This window comes from Procambarus clarkii, chromosome 84 (genome assembly GCF_040958095.1).
Source record: "Procambarus clarkii isolate CNS0578487 chromosome 84, FALCON_Pclarkii_2.0, whole genome shotgun sequence".
Taxonomy (NCBI): Eukaryota; Metazoa; Arthropoda; class Malacostraca; order Decapoda; family Cambaridae; genus Procambarus; species Procambarus clarkii.
In genome coordinates this window covers 21,552,491-21,579,322 of record NC_091233.1, presented here as the reverse complement: position 1 = coordinate 21,579,322, position 26,832 = coordinate 21,552,491, and the positions used below count along the sequence as shown (strand labels likewise).

Genomic DNA, 26,832 nt, shown 5'->3' with positions numbered 1-26,832 from the left:
TCTGTAACCCTTTCCACTACCACCCACAAGATGGGTATGGGGTGCATAATAGATGAACTAAACTAACTAAACATGATCAGATCAAATACCTCGGATGCAACTTGTATACTTCATGGATATCAGTTGCTGTTGTTGTTTTAGATTCAGCTACTGGGAACAACAAGTTCCAAGTAGCACGGGCTATGGTGAGCCCGTCGTACTCACCAGGCACAGGAGATGAGCCCGTACATCAGTCATTACCTGCTATTCCACATGACACTTTGAGTTACATGCAATGCATCCACGGCTAGATTTTCCTTGGGACATGGAACATAGTACACACACTTGTGTTTTGAGGGAGCTGAGCTTCACCTCTTGGGTCCGCCTTACTACTTTTAATTGATAGGTTAAAGAGAATATGAGGATCTGTCATATCTGCACACAGTCTTCCTCTTATTAACGATTTCCATTTGTTAAATGCTTTGACATACAAAGTTTCATCCAAAATCTTAATGTTTCTGTGGCTCATTTGGATACTTAGTTTCCACCTGTGTTCCCTTGTTTGTGTTCCAACCATGCTTAGTAGTCTGTTCTTGTTTGTCCTATCTCAGAATTCTGAATGTGGTGATAATTGTTTGTAATGTGAAAATGGCATTATGCTGGGGTAGCATATACAGAATTGGTCCGACATATGTGGTACACAAAGTTCTGAGTAATTCCTAATTCAGGTTTGTAAAGACATATGTCATATGCAGCTGATAATATATGTAATGTAGGCTTGATATGTTCGGTATGAAATCAACCGTCAGCTATTTTTCTCTATCCGATTCAAGAAGTTTCCTCTGCCATGTCCTTGCATATATCAGGCTTCCTCTTCCCTTCCATATTTATAATTTTCGTGTCATCAACAAATATCGAGAAGAAATTAGTTTCCTCTGTGAGATCATTCATATATATCAGGAATAATATAAGCCATAATATAGCATTAACCATGTTGGACAGTCCAAAAACGTTAACTATGTCTTACCTTTGTGTTTTGTCCGATCAACTTCATACAGCCAAATAATTATATCCCGTGTTTGAGGCAGCATTTCCCGTCTCTGAATCCATGTCGATGTCACAGTATTGCGAGCCGCCTTTCCGGATGTTCTGCTAGTCTTTTGCATATAATCTGTTCCATCATCTTGCATGATATGCAAGTTTGGGATACTGGCCTGCAGTTTAGAGCCTTTTGTCTGTTTCCCCTTTAGTATATTTTCTCTACAACGACTGCCATCCAACTCTTTGGTAGTTTCTTGTTTTCAGCTACTGTTTCTATATATAGAAAGTCGCTATCACAAGGCTTTAGCCGCCTCTCTATATCCACTGTACGATTCTATCCGGTCCCACAGCTTTAGTCGTGTCCAACTCCAGCAGGTGCATCCTTACTTCATCTCTGGTAATCTCAAAAGTCCTCTGTGTCTTGATGTTAAAAAAAGACTTGGATGTAAGTGTATTAGGGGGAGCGTATTCAGGAGGGAATGGTATGATTAGCAAGTGCGGTTAACGAAGTGTCCGGCCTTGCTGGGTTCTCAGTTCCGAGCATTGCGAGTACAGTAGTTGTGTTAGTACCATATTCTATGACTGCAAAACCTATCTGACTGAAGCTTTAAAATTTCAGACTCACGACCAGCCCCAAAGTACATAATAATTAAACTTTTTTAAATAGCTTCAGTCGTCCTGCTTTTTTTTTTCTTTATGGTCTTTGGTGAGTTTTATTTTGCATCACCAAAGTTAGGCTAAGTTAAGTTAGGCATTGTAGACTAGGCTAGGGGCTTAGGTTACGTAGAGTAGGCTAGAACTTGAGGTCACTCTTGTACCCTTCTAGAGCGATGTGTCTCCATGGTTCACGCTCTAGAAGGGTACAAGAGTGACCTCAAGTTCTAGCCTACTCTACGTAACCTAAGCCCCTAGCCTAGTCTACAATGCCTAACTTAACTTAGCCTAACTTTGCTCCAGTTAATGTTTCACACAAACAGTATGAAGACCTACTTGAAAAAATAATAATTGTCTCATCTAAGGCTTGCTCTTCTGACCACGAGGTAAAAACTCACACGCTGGGAAAGACACCTGACCAGCTCTGCAAGTTCACCGTAATATTACGTCTGTGAATGCGATGCCAATGACCCAGCTGTTGCCGTATTCTGCCAGGTTCCAGGACCCGGATTCACGAAGCACTTACGCAAACACTTACGAACCTGTACATCTTTTCTCAATCTTTAGCGGCTTTGTTTACAATTATTAAGCAGTTAATGAGCTCCGAAACACCAGGAGGCTGTTTATAATAATAACAACAGTTGATTGTGAAGTTTTCATGCTTGTAAACTGTCTAATGTATGTAATTAAAGCCGTCGAAGATTGAGGAAAGATGTATACGCTCGTAAGTACTTGCGTAACTGCTTCGTGAATCCGAGTCCATCTTTTCTCAATCTTTGGCGGCTTTGTTTACAATTATTAGACAGTTAATAGCTCTGAAGCAACAGGAGGCTGTTTATAACAATAACAACAGTTGATTGGAAAGGTTTCATGCTCGTAAACTGTTTAATTTATTTATTTATTTATATATATATATATATATATATATATATATATATATATATATATATATATATATACAAGAAGGTACATTGGGATTGTGAGGATACATAGCATAGTAATTACATTCTTGTAAAGCCACTAGTAAGCGCAGCGTTTCGGCCAGGTCCTTAATCTAAGAAAATTTTAAGTAGGTAGATACTTGCAAAATTTATAAAATTGATAAAAGTTACATAGCAAGAAAAAATAAAAGATGAAAGAAAATTGTAGGTATATTAAAGCACATAGGTAGCTCAGATTGATTGCAATGACAGCTTGAATGCTAGTTTAACAAAAATAATAGGCACAATACAGCATATAGCTAGCACATAAAAGAAGACAGCAATGAACACAATGATAAAGTTGTTTGGATTAAGTAAATAAAGATTGGGAGATTGGGTAACACTAGATACAGAGCAAGTATCTATGTTATTTCAAGATAATAAATGCAAACAAAGCCGCCAAAGATTGAGAAAAGATGTACACGTTCGTAAGTTCTTGCGTAACTGCTTCGTGAATCTGGCCCCAGACCCTTAAAATGGCAAAATCGATTATTTATGAAATCAATTTATATTCCTCGAGTTACGGCCATAAAGTGATACTGCTATAGTCCCCGATTCTTCTCAGGAAAGTGATACGTCGCAGTTTTAACGATGAAGGTGACAAATTATAAGATGCTACATGTCCTGCCAAATAGGCTTCACCGAGTACTCAAAGATGTCAACTTAAGAGGTTTGAACCTCTCACAATCGATCATGACGACTTATTAATCAGTTTGAGAGTTTCGAAACGATACGAGGACATCCATAACAAATCTTGGGTTAAGAATGACCTGAAGAGGCTTGGGTGTAGTAAATTGGTCAATAAATACAAAGAAAGCTGTATCGAAGAGGTACAGAGCTTGCAAGTGGACTCCTAAGATCTGATATGCCCAGAGCCATGGACGGAGGACTGGAGAAGGTGAACAAGTAGGAAGTACAAAGATGGCTTTGCCAGAGGCAGCTTCTTGGGCTGCACCCTTGCCTTGGCTGGACATCACTGTTGCCACATTCTTAGCAACAGTGACAATCGACTTGAGAATGGTCCAAGACGGACCGAAACGTCGTCGTCCCTTCACATGTGGTTTGATCAACAGTGATGGAGATTTTCTTTTAACCAAAATATATTTTTAAATGATTTAAATGAACGCCAGTCAAAGTAAAAATCCGAACGCATTGGTATATGACTCAATATAACTTTCTGTTTTAAATATATAATATAAATGATATCTTCATATGTTAACCTTTGCTTGGCTACCTTTTTTTTCTTTATTAAAAAGAGACATTGCTGATGTACCATAGGTCAATGGCTCTCAAAGTCAAATGAGTTATCAAAGTATACTTTACAACACCTCTTCAACATGCTACCGGTTGTGAAGCACCATTATTGCCCCCTGTTATTTCTATAATATTTTTATTATTTTATAAACAACATTTGCCTATTCAGAATAATTGTTAGGTCTTATTGCAGTAACTTTTTTTTTTAAATACACCTTTCCTATTGGCCATACAGGACAAGGGTTGTTTTATAAGAAACTTAGCATAAATTTATTAGAAATTTAGCAACAAATTTAAAGAAATTTAGCATAAACTGTTTAGATATCTTTTTAACAGTTTATCCTACATTTGCATGTCCGGAAGAAAGCTCTCGTAGACACCTTCAAGACATTGGGCGAGATTTGAGAGCATATTCATTAATAACACAAGCTGTTACCTAGTATTTTGCTTTCATTTATGGCCATAATATGCTTAAATAGAATAGTAGACAAGAATTAGCATAAATAGATACTATTGTTGTTTGTGTTGTTTTAGATTCAGCTACTTGGAAAAAAAAGTTCCAAGTAGCACGGGCTATGGTGAGCCCGTAGTGAACTTTAAATAGATACTATTTGGATTAAATAATAAATAAATGGACAAGTTACCTCAGTATCAATTTAATAATATCCAATAGAAAAAAATGAGAAGAAAAACTCGCGTTTTATTTTTCGTAAGCCCTAGGCACAGGGAGCCGGTCGGCCGAGCGGACAGCACGCTGAGCTTATGATCCTGTGGTCCTGGGTTCGATCCCGGGCGCCGGAGAGAAACATTGGGCAGAGTTTCTTTCACCCTATGCCCCTGTTACCTAGCAGTAAATAGGTACCTGGATGTTAGTCAGCTGTCACGGGCTGCTTCCTGGGGGTGGAGGCCTGGTCGAGGACCGGGCCGCGGGGACACTAAAGCCCCAAAATCATCTCAAGATAACCACTGTGGCTAATGGATAATCAGACACTATGCATAGCTATATTACTGATTAATGGATAATCAGACACTATGCATATCTATATTACTGATTACTATTGTCCCCTGTTGAGGTTCCTGTAGAGGAGAGTGAGGTCATCTCCAAACTGTGCTCTGAGGGTCGGCTAGACAGGGCTTGGCGCGACAGCCATTGCCACAGGCGGTGTCTGGAACCTTCACCAAAAAGGAATTACCTTGGTGCAAGTTTCTTCCTTCCCTTCGTTAATTGCCACAGTGCATTGGAAAACTCCATTAGGCTTCGTGTTGCCCATACACCTGATGTTTTTGTTCATCTCGTAGCAATCAGTTTTTATTATTAGTATTATTTTCTAACCACAGACGTGGCCACACATTAACAATGCTAACCAGCATATTTACATTTTCTTCTGTCCTCCATGGACAGGGTGAGAAATTTGTCAAACATTCAGTTCAGGGATTTATTGAACAATCAACCACAGAAGGTGATTGTAGTGCTTTTAAAATGCTAGGTTACGCCAGGACGCCTGACAGCTGGGTGGAGAGCTTTTCGTATTCGTAGTCCTGAGGTTCCGGGTTCGATCCCCGGTGGAGGCGGAGACAAATGGACCAAATGTTTCTATCACCCTGATGTCCCTGTTACCTAGCAGTAAATAGGTACCTGGGAGTTAGACAGATGCTACGGGCTGCTTCCTGGGGGTGTATAACAAAAAGGAGGCCTGGTCGAGGACCGGGCCACGGGGACGCTAAGCCCCGAAATCATCTTATTTTTATTTTATTTATTTTATTTATATATATACAAGAAGGTACATTGGGATTGTGAGGATACATAGCATAGTAATTACATTCTTGTAAAGCCCCTAGTACGCGCAGCGTTTCGGGCAGGTCCTTAATCTAAGAAAATTTAAGATAATGATTAACCTTAATCTCAAGATAACCTCAAGATAGATGATAGTCGGCTGTTTGTGGCGTCCATCCTGGAAATCAGTCCGTTGACCTTTGGGCCTAGCTAGCCTAGAGGGACCTCGATAAGATTTCCTGTTCCCGACCGTATAAAACCCAATTCGAGAAGCAGTAGCCTATTTTGTGATAGCGTGGTGTAATGGTTACATGTACACACACACACATTTCAACCCGTTCTCTCTACCACTCAGTAGAAAAATGCGATATAATAGGTGAGAGGAGTGGTATAACAGCCACAATATGACTGATTGAACCAGATTGCCAAGCAGCTAATTTGAGTTGTCTGCAAAAAATAGGATGTAATTGCAACGTCATTTTTACAATCGTGTGGACCGTTGCCCCCTGTGTCAATAACTTGTTTTCAACGAGATGTTGCAAAGATACTTTTGTGCCTTTGACTTGCAATTTTACAAAGATGTTGTGACGTTATCTCACAACAATGATATGACATTATTTCGCTACAATGATGTGTTGTAACCTTGTAACAATGAAGATGTATCGTAGTCTGGCAACAATGAAGATGCGTCACAGCCTCACAACACTGAAGCTGCGTCACAGCCTCACAACACTGAAGCTGCGTCACAGCCTCACAACACTGAAGCTGCGTCACAACCTCACAACACTGAAGCTGCGTCACAACCTCACAACACTGAAGCTGCGTCACAACCTCACAACACTGAAGCTGCGTCACAACCTCACAACACTGAAGCTGCGTCACAACCTCACAACACTGAAGCTGCGTCACAACCTCACAACACTGAAGCTGCGTCACAACCTCACAACAATGAAGCTGCGTCACAGCCTGATACCACTGAAGCTGCGTCACAACCTCACAACACTGAAACTGCGTCACAACCTCACAACACTGAAACTGCGTCACAACCTCACAACAACGTAAGGGAAGCTACCCCATGTCGACAGGAGGAAAGAGACGAGTAGGGTCTAAGACCTGAACAATGTATGCCACACCCACACCCCCTATGTCATGGAGATTCTATAAACGACCCTAAACTAACCCTAAAGTTCCGGGTTCGATCCCCGGTGGAGGTGGAAACAAATGGGCAGAGTTTCTTTCACCCTGATGCCCCTGTTGACCTAGCAGTAAAATAGGTACCTGGGAGTTAGACAGCTGCTACGGAGCTGCTTCCTGGGGGATGTGTAACAAAAAGGAGGCCTGGTCGAGGACCGGGCCGCAGGGGACGCTAAGCCCCGAAATCATCTCAAGATAACCTCAAGAAGATAACCCTGTCTCACCTAACGTGATCTTACTTATCACAACCTTATGAAAATACAGATGAAATGTTGTTTTATATATGATGTACACGAGATATGACGAGACAATAGTCATTCCGGTACAGGTCTTAGACCCTTCTCATGGAGTGTGGCATCCAAAATTAGGTTTTAAAATTCACCTGAAGAGACCAACAACTAAATATGCTTTAGTTCTGAACACAGTCTATGACTATAGAATACTTAGGTGTGACAATGTCAGACCACGGAGGAAAATGAAACAGGAATTTCCTTATGAAAATGAAACAGGAATTTAAGGAAATTCCTGTTTCATTTTCCTCCGTGGTCTGACATTGTCACATTCTTAATCACGTGTTTATTTTCGTGATATACACACAATACTTAGGTGTATATATTCAGAGAAGAAATGTAAGCCTCTCAGTATACATATCTATATATCCCATGCATGTATGTTGATTATATTATTCAGATTATAAATGCCACCATGACTGAGTTCCCTTGTGTGTTTCTCCTGCTACAGTGTGGGCGGCGAGGGTGGTGGTGGTGATGGGCGTACTGGTGGCTACCCTACATGGGGCCACGCTACCCAGGACCCCCGCCCACTCCTATACCCTCAACCATGCATCCAGCAACCATACACATCCAGGTGAGTCGCATCCGCACACAGCCTTCCTTTATTTTTTGTCATACACAGTTTCAAGTGTAGATATGATTGAGCCCAGTAGGCTCAGGAACCTGTACACCAGTTGATTGACAGTTGAGAGGCGGGACCAAAGAGCCAGAGCTCAACCTCCCTGCAAGCACAACTAGGTGAGTACCGCAAGTATAAGTCCTTTGTTACTAGTATAAGTTATTTCCTGCAAGTATAAGTAGCTTACTTCAGTATAAGTTATTTACTGCAAGTATAAGTAGCTTACTGCAGTATAAGTTATTTCCTGCAAGTATAAGTAGCTTACTTCAGTATAAGTTATTTCCTGCAAGTATAAGTAGCTTACTTCAGTATAAGTTATTTCCTGCAAGTATAAGTAGCTTACTTCAGTATAAGTTATTTCCTGCAAGTATAAGTAGCTTACTGCAGTATAAGTTATTTCCTGCAAGTATAAGTAGCTTACTTCAGTATAAGTTATTTACTGCGAGTATAAATAATTTATTGTGAGTAATCCACTTACTCACAATAAATTATTTATACTCGCAGTATAAATAATTATAAGTATATTTATAATTATAATTTATAATTATAAGTATAATTTATAATTATCCAAAGTATAAGTTTTTACTGTAAATGTAAGTGAACTACTACAAGTATAATGAAAGTTGTTTACTTGAAGCATAACCTGTTCACATCAAGTTTTAGCTGTTTACTGCAATAAAGCTATGCAGTAAATATATCATATCTTGACACAGTGACTAGGCTCATAGTCACTGGTGATGGCATTTTCTGACCCCTTCTAAAACGGGTTCAAAGGCCCCTTGCCACAAAGTACATGTTTTTGTTCATGCTTGAGTTTACTGTTAGGTAATATATAGGTCAAGCAGACAGAAAAAACACGTTGAAGTAGGGAAAAAAGAAGTCGAAACAGGTAATCCCCCCACTGACATCAGAGCGCCTTTGTCCTCAAATGGTGCAAATGGGATGTTATAATTTGAGTAATTCGGTGTGTTGGGGGGACAGGAAGCCAGAGTGTATATATACACGTTTGGCTTTTATCGAGGGAGGGATATCCCCCCTTTCCAAGGCCGAATTAAGGAACTGGCCCGACCCAGCCCAGGATGCAAACCCACAACAAGCTGACTAACTCCCGAGTCCCTACTCACTGTCAAGTGAACAGAGGCATTAGGTGAAAGGAAAGGTGCCCAACCATTTCTGTTCCGTCCGGGATTCGAACCCGACTGTACTCCTGGCGACCCTTTATTCATTATATATGAGTTTTCGTAGTTGGTATATGGGTCTCCGAGTATAGGTTGGTTCGTTCTGGACTCACAATCGCTACTCTCGGGATCGAATCCCGGGCAGGGCAGAAATTGTTGGGCATCTTTACTTTCACCTAATGCGTCTGCTCACCTAGCAGTAGATGGGTACCTGAGAGTTAGTAAATTGTTGTGGTGGGTGCATCTTAGAAAAGGTCAGTAGATGACCTAGGAGGAAGACCTCGATATAAACCTAAATATACAGGTTTCCTGACCCCAACAGAACCTGGTACATCACTAGTGGGAGGGAAGGACCCAGTACATCACTAGTGTGAGGGCAGCACCTAGTACATTAGTAGGAAGACAGCACCTAGTACATAACTAGTAGGAAGGCAGCACCTAGTACATCATAACTGAGAGAGGTCCAACACTCACTAACTCCTCTGTCTATTGTGTATGATGCAGAAGGAGGGCAGGACCCGCATCCCGAGGGCGTGGCGGGCCAGAAGGTACCTGCCAAAGGGATGAAGGAGCTGCTGGAGTTCCTGCAACTGGAGGCTCTTGATGCCCACGACCCGAGGATCAGCCAGCCTGGAGGACTTAAGATGGCCTCTCACACTGGCGACGATTTGGTCTTTACCAGAGACCCCCGGGGTAAGTCTTCTGGGCCATCAAGCTCACTTTTGGGTCACCAACTTTAATTACTGTCGTATCATCAATCTCACTTTCGGGTCATCAACCTCACTTTCGGATCACCAATCTCACTTTCGGATCATCAGCCTCACTTTCGGGTCATCAACCTCACTTTCGGATCACCAATCTCACTTTCGGATCATCAGCCTCACTTTCGGGTTATCAATCACTTTTTAGTCATCAACCTCACTTTCGGGTCATCAACCTCACTTTCAGATCATCAGCCTCACTTTCGGGTCATTTTCATCAACCATCTTTTGGGCCATCTTCAATAACCTCACTTTCCATGCCACATTATCAGTACGTTTCTCATTTATTCCAAATTTGTAAATATTTCATTATATTATTACTGTTTCAATAAAGTAATAATAATTATATGCATAATTAAAACATAATAATTATTTTATATTAATGAAAACAACAAAATTAATAAATACCCTTACTGTTTTTTTATCAAATTAATAATTACAATGAAACTTTATTACATAAACAACAAAATTGAATGATGATATGTAACTTGTGACAAAGCTTACATTATCACTTAATAAATCTCGGAATATTATCGCGGAATAATTAAGCGTACCTTTGACTAAGGAAAAGAAGGTATAGGCTACCTATTTTGAAGGTAGGCTCCTCCCCACTGTGGGAGGGGCCTACCTTCAAAATAGTAATAGAAAGTCTCCCAATGAAAAAGGCTGCTTATGATCCAACAATCCTAAGGTGCATAATAGAAAGCAAATGCGCAGTAGCAGGAGCCACTCACATCTTCACAGACGAATCGGTTGACACAGAATATGAGTGCTGGTGCTGTTCTTTGCACGGACAGCAAACAGGCATATTGGAGACTGGGAGGACCAGTATCATCAACCCAAACTGAGCTGTTTGCCATACAACAGGCATTCGCATATGTGATTGCACAAAACACTCAAAATGCAATCAAACACACAGACTCAAAAGCTGCACCTCAAATATTAGGACAAAAGCAGTGGAAAGACAACGTGGAAATAATTACCACCATTTTGTATCTTGGAGCAGTCGCTAAAGGCAAAAGACAAAGATCCAGTTTAAGGTGATGCTAAAGGCATCACCTTAAACTGGATCCCATCCCATGTTGGAAGCCCATTAAATGAGAAAGCCGATGAAATTGCTAAATTGGCAACTCGTCATCCAGTGATACATAAAACAATTCAATCCAGCCTAGAGAACATAAAAAATATCATCACCAAAAAACACTCACACCTCAACAAAGCCTATCTACTCCAGAGAGTAGCAGAAGGTTCGCCCTCTGGTATCTTCAGGCAACCAAGTTAGAAAGGTTATATTTCCCAAAATTAATCCACAGGGAAATAGCAGTTCGGTTATATAGACTACGTCTAGGTTACAGATACAATCAGATACTGATACAATGTAGCTTTAAAATGGAACTACAAACTGGTCATCTATTTTTCCAGGGAAGGTTAACGTCAATGGGTCGCCAGTGGAGGGCCTGAAGACGTTAGATGATGGTACCAAGATTTACACCCTGGAGCGCTTCCTGGAAGACCACAAGGACCGCCTGGATGAAGCCTTCCAGTTCCTCAGCTCCCATGCCAGTGAGACCAGGCCGTCATCCTCACTTCTCGGTAATGTTTACTGCATGCCTTTCAAACTTAAATTTGCTGTAATGACCAATTTTATTTAAATTAACCTGTTTACATTTATAAAAGATTAGTGCCCACTCAGCCAGTGTGTAGCCGCTTGACCAGTGCATAGTCACTTAGTCAGTGTGAATCCACTTGGCTAGTATGTATCCATTCATCCAATTACTCATTAGGTTTTGTATAATTTATGTTGTGTTATCTCCTGTGGTCAGGCAAGGCGTCACAAGAGCATGCAGGCGAGCCATCCGTGGGACCAGTGCAGGTACCTCGACCCTCCTCCGTTGAAAAAGATGACACTGCTCGCTATTCTGTCGTGGTCAGTCAAGTGACGGAAATCTCATCTGAAACGTCCCCTCCAATAACGGCCTTCTCTCAGCTCAAAGACATCATCCCAGTTACTGAATCCATTGCATCTGTCCCTGAAGATATCCTCCCTCTTACTGAATCTCTTAATGTCGCATATGTTCCAGAAACTCAGTCCCTTGTTGAACCAAATCTGGTCACAGAAACCTTTGATGGATATTCGCCTTCCACTACCACTGAAGTAGTACTTGATTATGAAAATTTCAAAGCAATGCCAATGGGCGACTTTAGTTATGGATTATTACCCGAGGAAAAGATGCTATATGCAGATAATTTAGAGACACCAACAAACAGAGAACCCAACCCTGAGATGGATGATTCTGTTCTGCTTCTTCAGGATTCTACATTGAATGCTCACACACCAGATGGAAAACTTGATTTTATTCCATTGGAGGAACCAGAGCAAGAAATTGATGATAATCCAAGCAGAGAAGCTAAATCGCTAAGCGCAAGTTACGATGTGCCTGATGGAGTTGAAGACTCAAATACTACAGAGCCTGTGTCAGCAATTGAAATAGCAGCAGATACTAACCCGAGTACTGAAATTTCGTTTGAGAGCTCCGCTGGTTCTGTATCAAGCTCTGAAATCTCACCTGAAGCATCTGTGGATACAGCTGTACTCTCAGAAGCAGAAGATAACCTTCATCTTACAACTAACAGCCCTTCTGTGTTCACTGTCCATGAAGTGGAAGTACCTGAAACAAACAAAACCATTCCTCTATCCAAAGTCATTGAACCTGAAAGAGATGAACGAGCTTTTGATGAAGAAGATGCAGTAATTGAAATTAAAACACAGGCACTTGAAAAACACCTAATATCATCAGATGCAGTTACTGCAGAGCTTCAAACAGTGGAATCAATTTCCGAAATTGACGTTCCAGAGGAAACAGAATTGGCAGAATCTGAATTAGAGGCTCCAGTGTCAGAAGCAGACATTACACTGCCTGTAACAGAGATATCTCTTTCAAAAGCAGATATTACAGTGCCTTTAACAGAAAAATCGCTTTCAGAATCAGATATTACAGAGCCGGAAACAAAAGTACTACAGCCTGAATCTGAATCTGAACCAGAGGTGGGAGTGTCTGGTATGGCAGTGAAGATTGGCAGGATTCCCCCTCTAGTAGAGGAATTTGAGGCTTCCACACTGATTGACCTGTGGCACCATGCCCTCACAAACCAGGATGCATTGACTTCTCCCAAAGACTCTGCAGGTGTGTCCAACAATATCATTTTCCCATTCTCAGCTCATTCCCTGCACCACCTCCTGTGAAATTCCTCCTTAATTACATCATGCTTATCACATTTATTTATATATATACAAGAAGTTACATTGGCTTTATGAGAGTACAAAGCATCATGTGTTCACATTCTTGTAAAGCCACTAGTACACACAGCGTTTCGGGCAGGTCCTTAGTATAACAGATAATATTAAGTAGGTAATTTCTAGCAAAATTTATAAAATGTTAATAGGTACATTGTTAGAAAATTTGACAAAGATAAGTAGGCACATTAAAGCACATTGAAAGCTTTGATTGATAGCATTGATAGCTTGATTGATAATATGACAAAGATTAGTAGGCACATTAAAGCACACTGATATCACATATAAGATAAGATAACAGCAATGTTTAATGGTAAAGTTGTAAGGCTTAGATATGTATATTGGGGGATTGGGTAGCACACAATATGTGTTCAATATAACAACCATGATATAAGATGATATCAATGATTACAAAGGTAAAGTTATATGGCTTATATTGGGGGATCGGATAGCACAAAATACAGATATAGTGGATACAGATATAATGGATACAGATACAGATACAGAGGATAAAGGATTAATAAAGATACAGAGGATTTTCTTGGAAAGAAAGGGTCAGCATAAATGGAGCCAAGTTAGAGTGGGAAAATGTTACAAATGGAGTGCCTAAGGGCTCTGTCATGGTACCTTTAGAATTCACCATATACAAAAATGAGGCACCAGAGTAGGATAGAACTCTTGTCCATATAGACTTCCCAGAGACGTGCATTACACACTGTTCGGGAAGTCCAGGCATGTTGGTTCTACCTCACCACAGTGTCTGAATATTTTCTCATAGATCATGTTATCGTGATTTCATTGTGTACCAGGTGCCATAATGGTGCCTCATTATGGAAGCAAACTCCGTTGACAGTTTCATGCATATAGATTGGGTAAATACATGATTGGCAATATTTGAAAATAAATAGGGGCTCCCTTGCATGAGCTTATAGCCTCTTAAATGATGAAGTAAATCTAGTAGAATAAAATTAATTTAATTTCTGAAGAACACTAATATCCTATTCCAATTGTTTCCTCTTTCAAGGCCTAAATTTAGCCAACTACCCAACTAATTGGCTCCAAGGCCTAAATATAATAAACCTACTGATTCCTAGTCCTAAATCTAACCAACAAATTGGTTCCAAAGCTGAAACCTAACAGTGCAGTTTAATGTTAATTTCACATTAACTTAGATTTCTCTCCACTCTTTCCCTTAATTGAAAGTGACTTGCATTCTTTCTTTCTCTTTTTATATGTATCTCTTCTTGCTCTCTTTGACATACTGATATATTTAGGTCAAATATAATCAATTGCCATTTTTCCTGAGAAAATATTGAAGCCATACAATGGGATTGAATTGGCATCCCTGGACTTCTTAGGTTTGTTCGATCCCACCATACGACTTCAATATTTTCTTATAGATATATGCACGTTCTTGTGATTTCATTGTACTCTTTCATCAGATCCGATGACAATTCTGTCACCCGACTACCTGGAGGTGGTGAAGCTGGTGGTACAGGATGCCTCTCACCCGCTCTATGGCAGCAGTGCTGACAACCAGGCTCTCCGTTCTAAGTTCCTGCTCGACTACTTGGTACTCGATCCCGTGATTGACCAGGATCCCAGGCTGGCTCAACCCGAGGGGCTCACCATCACTAACATGGCTGGCAAGGAACTCACATTCAAGGTGGATAAGCAGGGTGAGTTGTGGTGTGATCTTTGTGGTCATTACTCCTGAATTGGTAAGTATAGGAATGGAAAATGGAAAGGAAACAAGGTGGAAAATTTATAGAAAAGTGAGAGATAATTGATGATCACCATTTCAGTTACTGTGTATGGATCTCGATAAATATCTCTTGCCTGCCTTGTTCTCCCATATGAATTACCATCCAAAGGTGTGAGGATTACAGGAAAGCATGACATTATTCCTGTATAACTATAATTCTTTCTTCTGATCATTTCCTCTAAGGTCACATGGCTTATCCCCAAATGTACTGATCTCACAGGACAAATTCATTCTTCTGCCATACCTTCTACACTATACTGTACTTGAGTTTTTATTTTTAATTTTTTTTTACTCGAAGGCCAGTATATCTAATGGGGACAGGAAGCTGACAGGAAGCCTTATGATTCTCTCCATGAGTTTGCAGATGTGTGAGGTCAAGCTGATTGGATGATAGTTTTCTGCTGAGATCTTTCTGTCTTTTTGAAATATGGGTAACATTTGCATATCTCCAATCTAGGGGGGAACTATTCCTTGGCCCAGAGATTTTCTGAAAAGAAATTTCAGTGGTAGGCATATTTTCTTTGCCAGTTCCTTTATGACTTTGGATTGAATTCCATCCACACCTGGGGCTTTCGAGTCATTTTAGTTTGTCAATGGTCTTCCTGATTACATTGCACGTTATTTGCTCTCTTCACCTGCTTCATACATTTGTGTTGAGTAATGGAATGTTATCCAATCTCTAGTGTGAACACTGATGTAACGTTTTTATTCAGAGTGCTGGCTGCCCTTTAATCGTCTGTTACAACTTGGTTGATCTCAAATTTTAAAGTTTTTACTGAGTCTTTTGTTTTGGTTTTACTTCGTATATAGACATAGAAAGACTTTGGATCATTCTTTATGTTTTGAACACCTTTTCCTTCTTCCCTCCAGTTCAGCTGTTGCTCCAGGTCCTGGCTCACTTGGAGACTTACCACGGGAGAGTAGTCCTTTTGGCTAATTTGATTTTTGGGTGGCTGAATTTAAAGTTTTTCTCTATACAGTATCTCATAATCCATGTTCTTTGTGGATTGATTTCAGAAATTACTCTAAGTGAAATGCCAGAGGTTTCACTTAGTTATTAGAGCTTGTTTTACTGCCTGTGTGTTCTCTTTCTTTTCTTACTCTTTCTTGGTACATATTTTTGAACAAGTTCAGTGATGACCTTTTTTTAAGTTTCCCATAATACTTCCATGACTTGATCTCATCTGAACTCCATCCAGGAGGTGTTTTGCAATTTCTCTCTCATTCCATGATAGGCTCCTCGACAGAATTCCAGAAAGTTATCATCCTAGACCTTTACATGGGTTCCTATAATTGTAATTCATTTTAGAATGTTGTGATAACACGAAGGGGCGAGCTTTTCCCATACATGTATTTGATGACACTTAATTACCAATGTTTGTACTTTCAATACCCATTGCACCTTCTTGTATATATATAAAAATTAAATAAATAAATCTCTGGTGCACTCCCATTTGGGCTACTGTGTCCATGCATGGGGACCTCATCTGTAGGATGATATAGCTACTTTGAAGACAGTTCAACACAGAGCAACAAAAATCATCTCAAAACTAAGTGGACTCTCATACCAGGAACAGTTAAGGGCCACAGGACTAACAGCACTGCAAACCAGACATAGCAGAGCTGATATTGAAATTATAAAAATATTTAACTGGTTAGAGGATATTAATCCAAACTACTTATTTAAAGGGTCAGGTGTAACACATACAAGGGGTACCATCTGCAAGCTCGAAAAGCCAAAATGTAGGACAGAAAACAGAAGATGCTTTTTCACTTATAGGGTTATAAACCCACGGAACTGCCTGCCTGCTTGCCGAAGCCATAAATGTCAAGACAGTACTGCAGATCAAAGTTCAGTTGGAAAAAATACTCGAGAAAAACTGGGGGGACCTTTGACAAGCTGCCAGCTTCCTGTCCCCATCGAGGCCACTAGAGAAATAGTGGGCCTCGGATAAATTCAGGTAGATAAAATCTCCAGTGGCATTTTTTCTTTAGTATGCTATGCATTACAGTACTTCTATAGTTGCATCTTTCTTAGTCTTCACACATTCACCAGACAAGGGTTAGGCAAATGCAAGTCACCAGTCATACATGTCATGTCATGAGTAATCCAGGAACCTGTACAACTGTTGATTGACGGTTGAGAGGCGGGACCAAAGAGCCAGAGCTCAAACCCCTCAAGCATAATTAGGTGAGTACATAAGGAAGGAATGAGAGGCACAAACACTTGTGTTTACATACTCATAAGGCAAGTCCAAAGTGGTTGGTCTCCTTGAGCTCTCTGACCATTTCCGCTGATACCTGCCATGTTAGAGTCGAGACTAAATGTACCACAAACATGTTTCATATTCATACACAATTGTATAAAATAATACTTTGCTCCACTAGCCATCTTGTTAACACAAAATTAATTTGTCCTTCAGGTAACATTGTGGTCAACGACATCCCTGTGGTGGATCATCAGATCCTTCCTGACGGGACGCAAGTTTACATTCTGAGTGACTTCCTTTTTGACCACAGAGCCATATTATACCAGTCCTCACCCCCGCTCGACAACCCAGACACCACCCTCACTCCCGACACTTGGGATCAAGGTGAGCAGCAAGCTGGTCTTGCATGCTTCATTATCCTTTAACAAAACATAATGAGTAATGCATTACTCATTATGTCCTTTAACATAATGAATAATGCAGTCGATTTTCATAATTTATTGAACCCTAGTTAGAATCTCAGACAGAAGGAGACATTTAAGCACGTTTCCTTGCATTTGATGACCCTGTTCACCTAGCAGTAATATGTAATTGTGAGTTAGGTGGCTATTCTGAGTTGCATCTTGGGAAAAGTCTGTCATTAGCCCAAGTGGGTTCCAATAAGTCAAATAGACTGCCCCAGACAAGTGAACCATAATTGTTATGCAGTACATATTAAATAAATTGTTATGCAGTACATATTAAATAATTATGGATGTATCATACTAATCTCAAAGGATATGTCTCCATTTATGTAGCTCAAGAATCAACAACCAGAACAGAAGAATCGAGTACAGTCCTGCTTCCTGATGCACCAGAAGCTGATGTTGAATCACCTAGCGATTCGGAGCAGGTACGTCATGAAATTACGAAAACTATCACTCTGCTATTTTGATAAAGAATTATGCTAATATGAGCAGTATGTTATGTTGCATATGTCTTGATGTGATCTGGATATGTTTTTTTGAAAGTAAAGTAGTATTGCTTTTCCTTTATCAAACACTTCCAGGCTGAGAGCTTGTTGCTGGTGGTTCCACCTATGCCAGCCACCCTGGAGTCCAGGACCTCCTCCCTGTACAATCTCTGGCGTCACACCTTAAGAAACCAAGGATCTGCTGTTGCCACTAATGACTCCACAGGTGATACTTCCCCTAATAGGTTTAATCCTCAAATTTCATGTTATTTTTAACTGTTTACATTAGCTAGCTGAAGCAGAAGGGGTGGTGTAAGCTGGTAGTTCTGTCTAGGACTTGTAGATGGTAGGCTATAATTATTCCTTCAGTTGCCTATATCAACCAAGGTTGTTTCATCCGTGGTATGTACATCGACCATCAATGTTAGTGTGCAATTACATAAATAACTCCATCATAATATGCATACAGTATATATTTTAGTTCAAGATAATTGTCAGTAAGTAGCATTAGCTCATGTAAGAATGTTATAAATAAATAAATAAATAAATAAATAAATATGTTTATTCAGGTAAGGTACATACATACAAGTGATGTTACATTAATGGATTGATATATAGATAGAGCTAGTACATACAATGCCTAAAGCCACTATTACGCAATGCGTTTCGGGCAAGAAAAACATTAATATCTAGAACTTAATACTAATTGAGCATAAAGAATAAAAAGTGTTGAGAACAAATACAAATATTTATTGAAACTTTTAAATATTTATTGTAACTTTCATAAGGGGAGATGAATTCTTGGCCTTTCAAAACAACCTTTGAGCTGTAACAAATGGATTTAGGTCTGTAATTAACACTGAAGGAGTATGAATGATATGAGTGGCTTATCTGGATTAGAGAATTGTAAATCTAAGTCAAGAAGGAAGACTGGCATGCAGCACTCCTTGTCAAATCACCAGCTTGAATTGGTACGAGAGCCAAGTGAGGGGCCCATCTTACTCGGGCAACTCGCCATTTTTAAATAATGTATGTGTATTTCACTTTAGCATACTTGAATAAAATTATTTTGTTTGGGTAATTGAAGAACATCTAAAACTCTATCACTAAACAATAACATTCTGAGTCACTACCTACATCCATATCTTTAATTTAAAAATTAAGGATCGAGGCTGGGGACTACACATTTTCCTAAGTTTTACCTGAGGGCCGCTAAAACTCTTATTGACCCCGATGAGGTCAGGAAGCTGGTGGCTTATCAAAGGTCTCCCCATTAAATTTACATGAGAATTTACACTCTACAACTTAGGTTTGGCCTACAGGTAACACATGCAAAAAGTCAAGAAGTATATGGCAATACAGTAAAATAAAAGGGGGGGGGGCAGGATTATTCAATCTAGACTCTGCATTATTCAAACTTATGCTTCATTGCAACCACATCCTTGCTTCTCAGTAACATGCGAGCATCTCCAGAGCTTCTAGTACAGTATAATAATAATGATGATACACAGAGAAATCACAGTACATTATCGTGATATATCAATGAACAAATCCACAAATTCGGCTTCAGCGGAAGCCTCGGGATCCTTGTGGGTGCAGTAGTACCCCAGGTTGCAATTCTTTTGACCATGTCGTGGTGCAGTTGACTAGAGAGTGCATCTGGGAACACCCAGCGCATAGGTTCAAACCCTCATCATGGCTCCTGTGGATTTGATCAATAATGATGATGAATGTGTGTAAAAAGAACATAAGAGTAAAGTACAACATAGTATAACAAATGAATTAGGCAACTATACACAAACACAGAAATATGAGAAGTTCTGTGATCCTTTCCTTACAATATTTTATCCACACAGATTAGAACAATATCAGACAATGTAGAATAGATATAAATGTAGAATAGAACCAATGAAGAGCAGAGGTGCCATAGGCACAATCAGAGAACACTGTATAAACATCAGAGGTCCGCGGTTGTTCAACGTCCTCCCAGCAAGCATAAGAAATATTGCCGGAACAACCGTGGACATTTTCAAGAGGAAACTAGATTTATTCCTCCAAGGAGTGCCGGACCAACCGGGCTGTGGTGGGTATGTGGGCCTGCGGGCCGCTCCAAGCAACAGCCTGGTGGACCAAACTCTCACAAGTCGAGCCTGGCCTCGGGCCGGGCTTGGGGAGTAGAAGAACTCCCAGAACCCCATCAACCAGGTAACCAGGTATCAACCAGACAACAATTATTTGTATCTCCTACAGCATACCAGTTTCAATTATCTTTCTAACTATAGTATAACTATAAATGCTAGGGCAGCATTTCAATTTAAAATTCAGATGGAATCAAATCTTCAAAAACAATGAGGGATGGGACCTTTGATAAGCTGTCAGCTCCTTGCCCCTGTTGAGGCCACTGAAGATGGTGATCTTCAGGTAAATTCATGAAAATAACTCATTCTAGAGACATTTGACTAGATTTTAAGCATGGATACCTAGTATGAACCATATCTCTCATAATCAATACAGGTACAGTAGTATATATATGCAAGTATTATCTTATATTCACATCTCGTAAACAATTCATCTTAATAATAATAATTTATTTATTTGCCTGAAACGCTGTGCGTATTAGTGGCTTTAGGCATTGTATGTATTAGCTCTATCTAGAAATCCAACATTATGTTTGTAACTCATCTTGTATGTATGTACTTTTACCTGAATAAGCATTTGATTTGATTTGATTTAGACACAAATACATACATGCATGGTGTAGAAGAAGAAGAGTGGAGAATTCCTAGGTAAAACAAGTATTCATTACTTAAATCTGATCAATAGTTCCAGGGACCGTGGTATCACCTGGCCATGGGGTGATGGTAACCTTGATTCCTCAGGATGCTCCCAACCCTCTCTACGACAACAGCGACCGCAACTCGGCCCTACGTGCACGTTTCCTGCTTGACTACTTTGTGCATGACCCGATAAGGGCCAATGACCCCAGGCTGGCCCAACCAGATGGGCTCACTGTTACCAACCTTGCTGGGAAAACTCTTACCTTCAAGAGAGATGCTGATGGTAATTAACTAAAATATGAATTTGGTTATTATCCCAGTAGCTATTAGAAGAAGAGAAGAATGCTATCAAAGTTGCGTAATTACCTAAGTGTAGTTACAGGATGAGAGTTATGATTGTGGTGTCCCATCTTCCTTGTACAGTACTCTGTCATCTATCTTTGAAACTGTCATATAGCACTTTGAAACTACTGATGGTTTTGGCATCAGCCAAAACCACTCACTTGTTTCATCTGTCTACCACTTGGGCGTTCTCACTTCAACTTGGGTCTTCTCACTTGTTTCAACTGTCTACCACTCTTTTTGCAAAAGGGAAGGGAAGGGAACTATCAGGAGAAAGTATCAAACCAATATAAGTACTGTATATAGCACTGGGAAGGATGATTTTGTTTCCTTAGATTGAATCTATGACCTCTTGTCTTTAAATTGTAAATTTGAAAAATTCCTCTTCATTTATTTTGTTATTCCTGTTACTACAGTATTTTGTATATAGTGATCATATCCCCTCATTTTCTTCCTATCCTCTATCCTTGACATGTTTAATGTCTCAAGCCTCTCCTCATAGCAAATGTTTTTTAGTTCTGGGGGTCATTTAGTAGCAGGTCTTGGCATCCTTTATAAATTGTACATTTTCTTCTTGAGATTTGGGTACCACACCAATGCTACATATTCAAGTTTTGGAGATTCTTTTTCACCCAAAGGGTTATTAACCCATGGAACTGCCGATTCGCCAAAGCCATAAATGATAAATACTGCTGAATTTTAAAGTCTAGCTTGAAAAAATCATCATAACTCCTAGAATCTTTTTTCATCAATCTTCTGCATTGCAGTGTTGTTGATATGATAATTATGATTTATGTTGTTATGCTCTAGTTTTTTTTTTTTTTAGTTTAGTTCATTTATTATGCACCCCATACCCATCTTGTGGGCGGTAGTGGAAAGGGTTACAGAGGCACATAATGGGCTCAGGGACTGAACCCCACAATTCATTTAGCTAAGCAAGTTACAATCTTGATGAGCTAGTTACAAAATTCAATATAAGTCATCACATCAACAATGGGCTACATGCAAGATCTTGCATTTTTCAGTTTTGAAAAGCTTTTCCAGTCATCTGACCATATCGAGGCCTTTGTATGGCCTCTATATCATTTTTGCTTCCTTCTTAACCATAGATCTTTGCTTCATCCCTAAATTTGATGATGCATATATAATTTAATCATCTATGTCATTGATGTATATTGCAAAAAAGGGTTGGCCCCCAAGATGGAACTTTGTGGTACTGAACTTAACATTTTTGCAGCAAGATTTATATCCATTTAGAATGAACTTTTGCTTTCTTTGTTTTAACAATTGTTTATCCATTTATTCCATGTCCTTGCAGTTTGTGTGTGTTAGTCTTTCATGTGATTGCTTATCAAAAGCTTTAGAGGAAATCCTTGTATGCTAAATTGATTTGAAGTTCTTTAATTGTGTAGTTGGTTGTCATTTCCAAAAATGTGAGCAGGCTAGTTAGGAAGAATTTAATTTTTACAAAACAATGTTGTACAGTGCAGGTATTCGTTTCATAGTCTTTATAAATGTTAAATTCAAATAAGTGGTTTGCTGCCGAGATTGTTATTTCAGTGCAATTACTGTACGTATTTCAATTTTATTTCTGTATTCCACACCACATCTTTTATTAAGCAAAACCAATCATTCTCAAGGCTTCTGGATTTTGACACCCGCAATTATTAATTAATGTTTTTAATACTAAAGCGTCTTGGTTCATTGGACATCCTTGCTCTTTGTTTGTTAATAGATGGCAGAGTGTGTGTGGAGGCATATTGGTTAAGTATTCCTGTTGTTTTCCTATTGTGCTGTGATTGAAACAATGTTAATAGATATATTAATAGATTAACTCATAGGTAGATAAAATTATAGATATATTATGTTTACAGAATAATATACTGTACTGTATATTTACTGATAAAGATTTAGTGTGCCTTACCACAACCCCCCCCAACTCACATCTTTTTTAATTGTAAGAAATACTGTACAATTAATGCTGTTAATGACATGAACAGCATTTCAAACTTAACTTGAGTGTGTTATCCCAGCAGTAAAGATGACTATAAACGGCATTACCCTCATGTCCCCACTTACTCCCATTTGTTATGTCTCCAGGAAAGATGACTGTGAATGGCATTAGCGCGACTCAAGTGGAGCAGCTGCCAGACGGGACTGTGGTGTACACTGTCGATGACTTCCTCTTTGACCACAGAGCTCTGGTGGAGGATGCCTTCAAGCAGCTCCTTAGAGAGAATCTTGCTGTGGGCATCGTTCCACTTCCAAGTGCGCGAGGTAGGATTTGATGGTCCATAGTAATGAATAAATTGATAATTTTTAGCTTGCTTTATGATATGTATTTTAAATGTTCAATACATATTCAAAATTACAATATAAACTTCATCCTTCCATCAAAATTTGTCTTTTTGATGTCAGGATGAAGTTTTCATTTTAAGATCAAAATGCTGTTTCCTTAGCATTTCCTATTTCACACATTTAATTAGGTTTTGCAAAGATACCTAAGAAACGTCATGCTTTCATTTCAACTAAACTACAACTCATCGCTCATATTTTACCCCACATCAATGGAGGTACATCAGCTGTATCTTGCAACTCAATACAGTGAAGGACCAAAATGAAACAAAAATAAATGAACAATAATAAGTAATTTTAGCCTCAGTTCATATAATTTCTTGCTGGATTTATTATTATTATTATTACTACTACTACTATTAATACAATAAAATTATATTATAAGATATACAATGTATCCCTTACAGACTTAGTAGGTGCAGTTTTTGTATATTTTATGAAAACTTGTAACTACATGCAGCACTTTGGGTATAACTATATGTTGTTATTGTTAAAGATTTGCTACCTGGAACAAAAAGTTCCAAGTAGCACAGGCTATGGTGAGCCCCATTATATAACTGTAGATAATGAGTGAATTGAAATTACTCCTAGAACTTGAGGTGTCAGAACCCATAAATGAGACACCAGCGGCTCATAATGTGGCAGTCGTGCCTGAAATACCCCAAGTTGTGGAGGAGGATGATTCCCTGCCATTACTCAACCTGTGGCGCCATGCACTCTGGAGCCAAGATTCTTCGCTCTCTCTCAGAGACGCACAAGGTTTGTTAGTTTCTTTTTTGTTTTTAAGAACATTCCTGTGCAGGCCTTAAGCCTCTGATCAGCCCACTACATGTTATTTATAACAGTTAATGGTAATAACAATTCCATTTTCACCTTTCATTTGTGGTTTATTCTGAACATGGGTTTTATCCCATGTTTAGCTCTTGACCTAGTCAAAGAGACCACAGTAACCCTAACTGGCTTCCTGCATATGACAGTTTAAGTTAGTTTAGTTTAGTTCATTTTTTTTTTTTTTTTTTTTTTTTTTTTTTTTTTTTTTTTTTTTTTTTTTTTTTTTTTTTTTTAGATATATACAAGAGTTGTTACATTCTTGTACAGCCACTAGTACGCGTAGCGTTTCGGGCAAGTCCTTAATCCTATGGTCCCTGGAATACGATCCCCTGCCGCGAAGAATCGTTTTTTCATCCAAGTACACATTTTACTGTTGCGTTAAACAGAGGCTACAGTTAAGGAATTGCGCCCAGTAAATCCTCCCCGGCCAGGATACGAACCCATGACATAGCGCTCGCGGAACGCCAGGCGAGTGTCTTACCACTACACCACGGAGACTGCATATTTATTATGCACCCCATACCCATCTTGTGGGCAGTAGTGGAAAGGGTTACAGAAGCACATAATGGGCTCAGGGACTGAACCCCACAGTTCATTTAGCTAACTATGACAGTGGGAATGCAAAATATTAACAATTTTGTATATTACTCAACGTTGAAAAGAATGTCCTAAAGTTGTCTCGTTAGTGGTACGACTATATCTTCAAGAAGATGTTTGAAACTCATAGTAGAACTGAAATGTGTGAAAACACCATACCTGGTGTTTAAGTCCACAGTCATCTTAAAAAGCTTTTAGGTAACTAATATTTTATATTGAGAATTAAGGATTTCAAAACAGAAACACTAGGCTACCTGTAAGTAAAGACATAGGATTTATTAAACTGTAAATTTGCCTTCAACCTCCATTATTATTATGTAAGCCTTGTCTTGTTTTCTTATTTTCATTAAGTATAAATTTATGCATATATAGTATTGTTTAGTTTTTAATTAAGGGCAATATTTTAGCTTCAATTACTGTATCTTTGATTCTTTCACTCACCACCTTAGTTTCAATAGTCTCTGTGAGGCTTCTATCACCTGGCTTCATTGCTTCAACAGTCCCTATGATGCTTCTATCACCCGACTTCTTCACAATGATGAACTTGGTACCTCAAGATGTAGCGCACCCTCTGTATGACGACAGTGATGAGAATGTAGCTCTCCGAACAGAGTTCCTACTTGACTACCTTGTTCAGGACCCTTTGGACACCCATGATCCCAGGACAACTGCACCAGAGGGTATCACTGTAACCAACCTTGCCGGGAAGAAACTCACATTTAAAGCACATGCCGATGGTGAGTAGTGAAATTAGGCAATGTTTGGTACTTCGTTGAAAAAAAAAAAACAGTTGAATGCAATGAAATGCCAATTTCTAGGTGAGTCCTGGTGGCTTCTCCATGAAATATTATACATTTAAAATACACGCTGTTGGTAAGTTGTAAAAATAAAAGATGTTTGGCACTTCACAGAAGACAAATATATTTAAAGCCTATTCTGACAGGAAGCCATCAAAATAGACAATGTTCACTGAACATAAATATTCTGATATTCATTTACATTTTATATCTTATCTAACATTAGCTATAATTTCAGGAACTGTCAGTGTAAATGGCATCCCAATAGAAACAGCTGAGGAACTGACTGATGGAACTCAAGTTTACATTCTGACTGACTTCCTATTTGACCATCGGGCAAGAGTAGGGGAGGCTTTTGAGCGACTGAACTCGAGAGTCAACACGAACTACTTCACTAATCAATTTGGTGAGCATGAAGCATATTTTATTTTTGTATTATGTGTTGATCAGAGGACTGAAGGGACCACATCTTAATAATAATAATACACAGGGAAATTACATTAATAACATGATATATCAAGGAACAAATCCACAGCCGTGATAAAGGTTCGAACCCATGCACCGAGTGTTACCAGACGTGCTCTAGTCAACTATACAATGACATGGTCATGGGTACATGAACCATGTCGTGGTGCAGTTGACTAAAGCTCATCTGGGAACACTCGACACATAGGTTCGAACACTCACCAAGGCTCCTGTGGATTTGTTCAATAATAATAATAATAATAATAATAATAATAATAATAATAATAATAATAATAATGAGTGCCCGAAAAAAAGGCTCTTGCCCAAAACACTATGCGTACTAGTGGCTTTAGGTATTGAATGTACTAGCTCTATCTATAAATCCAACATTATGTTTGTAACTAAGCTTCCATGTATGTACTTTTACCTGAATAAACATTTGATTTGATTTGATTTGAATAATAAAAAAAATTAGTGTCAATTTTTGTAATTTGCTAAGTTTATTTTGTTCTAAACATAGTCATTCTTTATTGAATCCTTATTTTTATTTGTCATATGTATTCTACTTGTCTAATTACATTGATTCTTAGTTCATTTCTACTTGTTCCTGTTTTATTTGCATTTTTTGCTATAGTTATATAACACTGCAAACCAGGCATGACAGGGTGGAGCTCACTGAAACTTTTAAAATACTGAACAAGTTTTATTTATTTATTTAT

The 26,832-nt window shown here is 39.1% G+C and overlaps 1 protein-coding gene across 3 annotated transcripts in view; it reads left to right on the top strand.

Moving 5' to 3' along the window:
• The window catches only part of LOC123774901 (titin homolog), a 94,094-nt gene that overhangs the window by 57,286 nt on the left and 9,976 nt on the right, over positions 1–26,832 (top strand). For all 3 annotated transcript variants that reach the window (XM_069316609.1, XM_045769603.2, XM_045769601.2), the window contains exons 2-14: positions 7,618–7,743; positions 9,471–9,659; positions 11,150–11,320; positions 11,551–12,912; positions 14,465–14,701; positions 17,211–17,381; positions 17,795–17,889; positions 18,046–18,175; positions 20,773–21,009; positions 23,169–23,345; positions 24,015–24,182; positions 25,352–25,588; positions 25,887–26,054. In XM_069316609.1, coding sequence (XP_069172710.1) covers positions 7,618–7,743; positions 9,471–9,659; positions 11,150–11,320; positions 11,551–12,912; positions 14,465–14,701; positions 17,211–17,381; positions 17,795–17,889; positions 18,046–18,175; positions 20,773–21,009; positions 23,169–23,345; positions 24,015–24,182; positions 25,352–25,588; positions 25,887–26,054 — 3,468 coding nt within the window. The remainder of the gene's footprint in view (positions 1–7,617; positions 7,744–9,470; positions 9,660–11,149; positions 11,321–11,550; positions 12,913–14,464; positions 14,702–17,210; positions 17,382–17,794; positions 17,890–18,045; positions 18,176–20,772; positions 21,010–23,168; positions 23,346–24,014; positions 24,183–25,351; positions 25,589–25,886; positions 26,055–26,832) is intronic.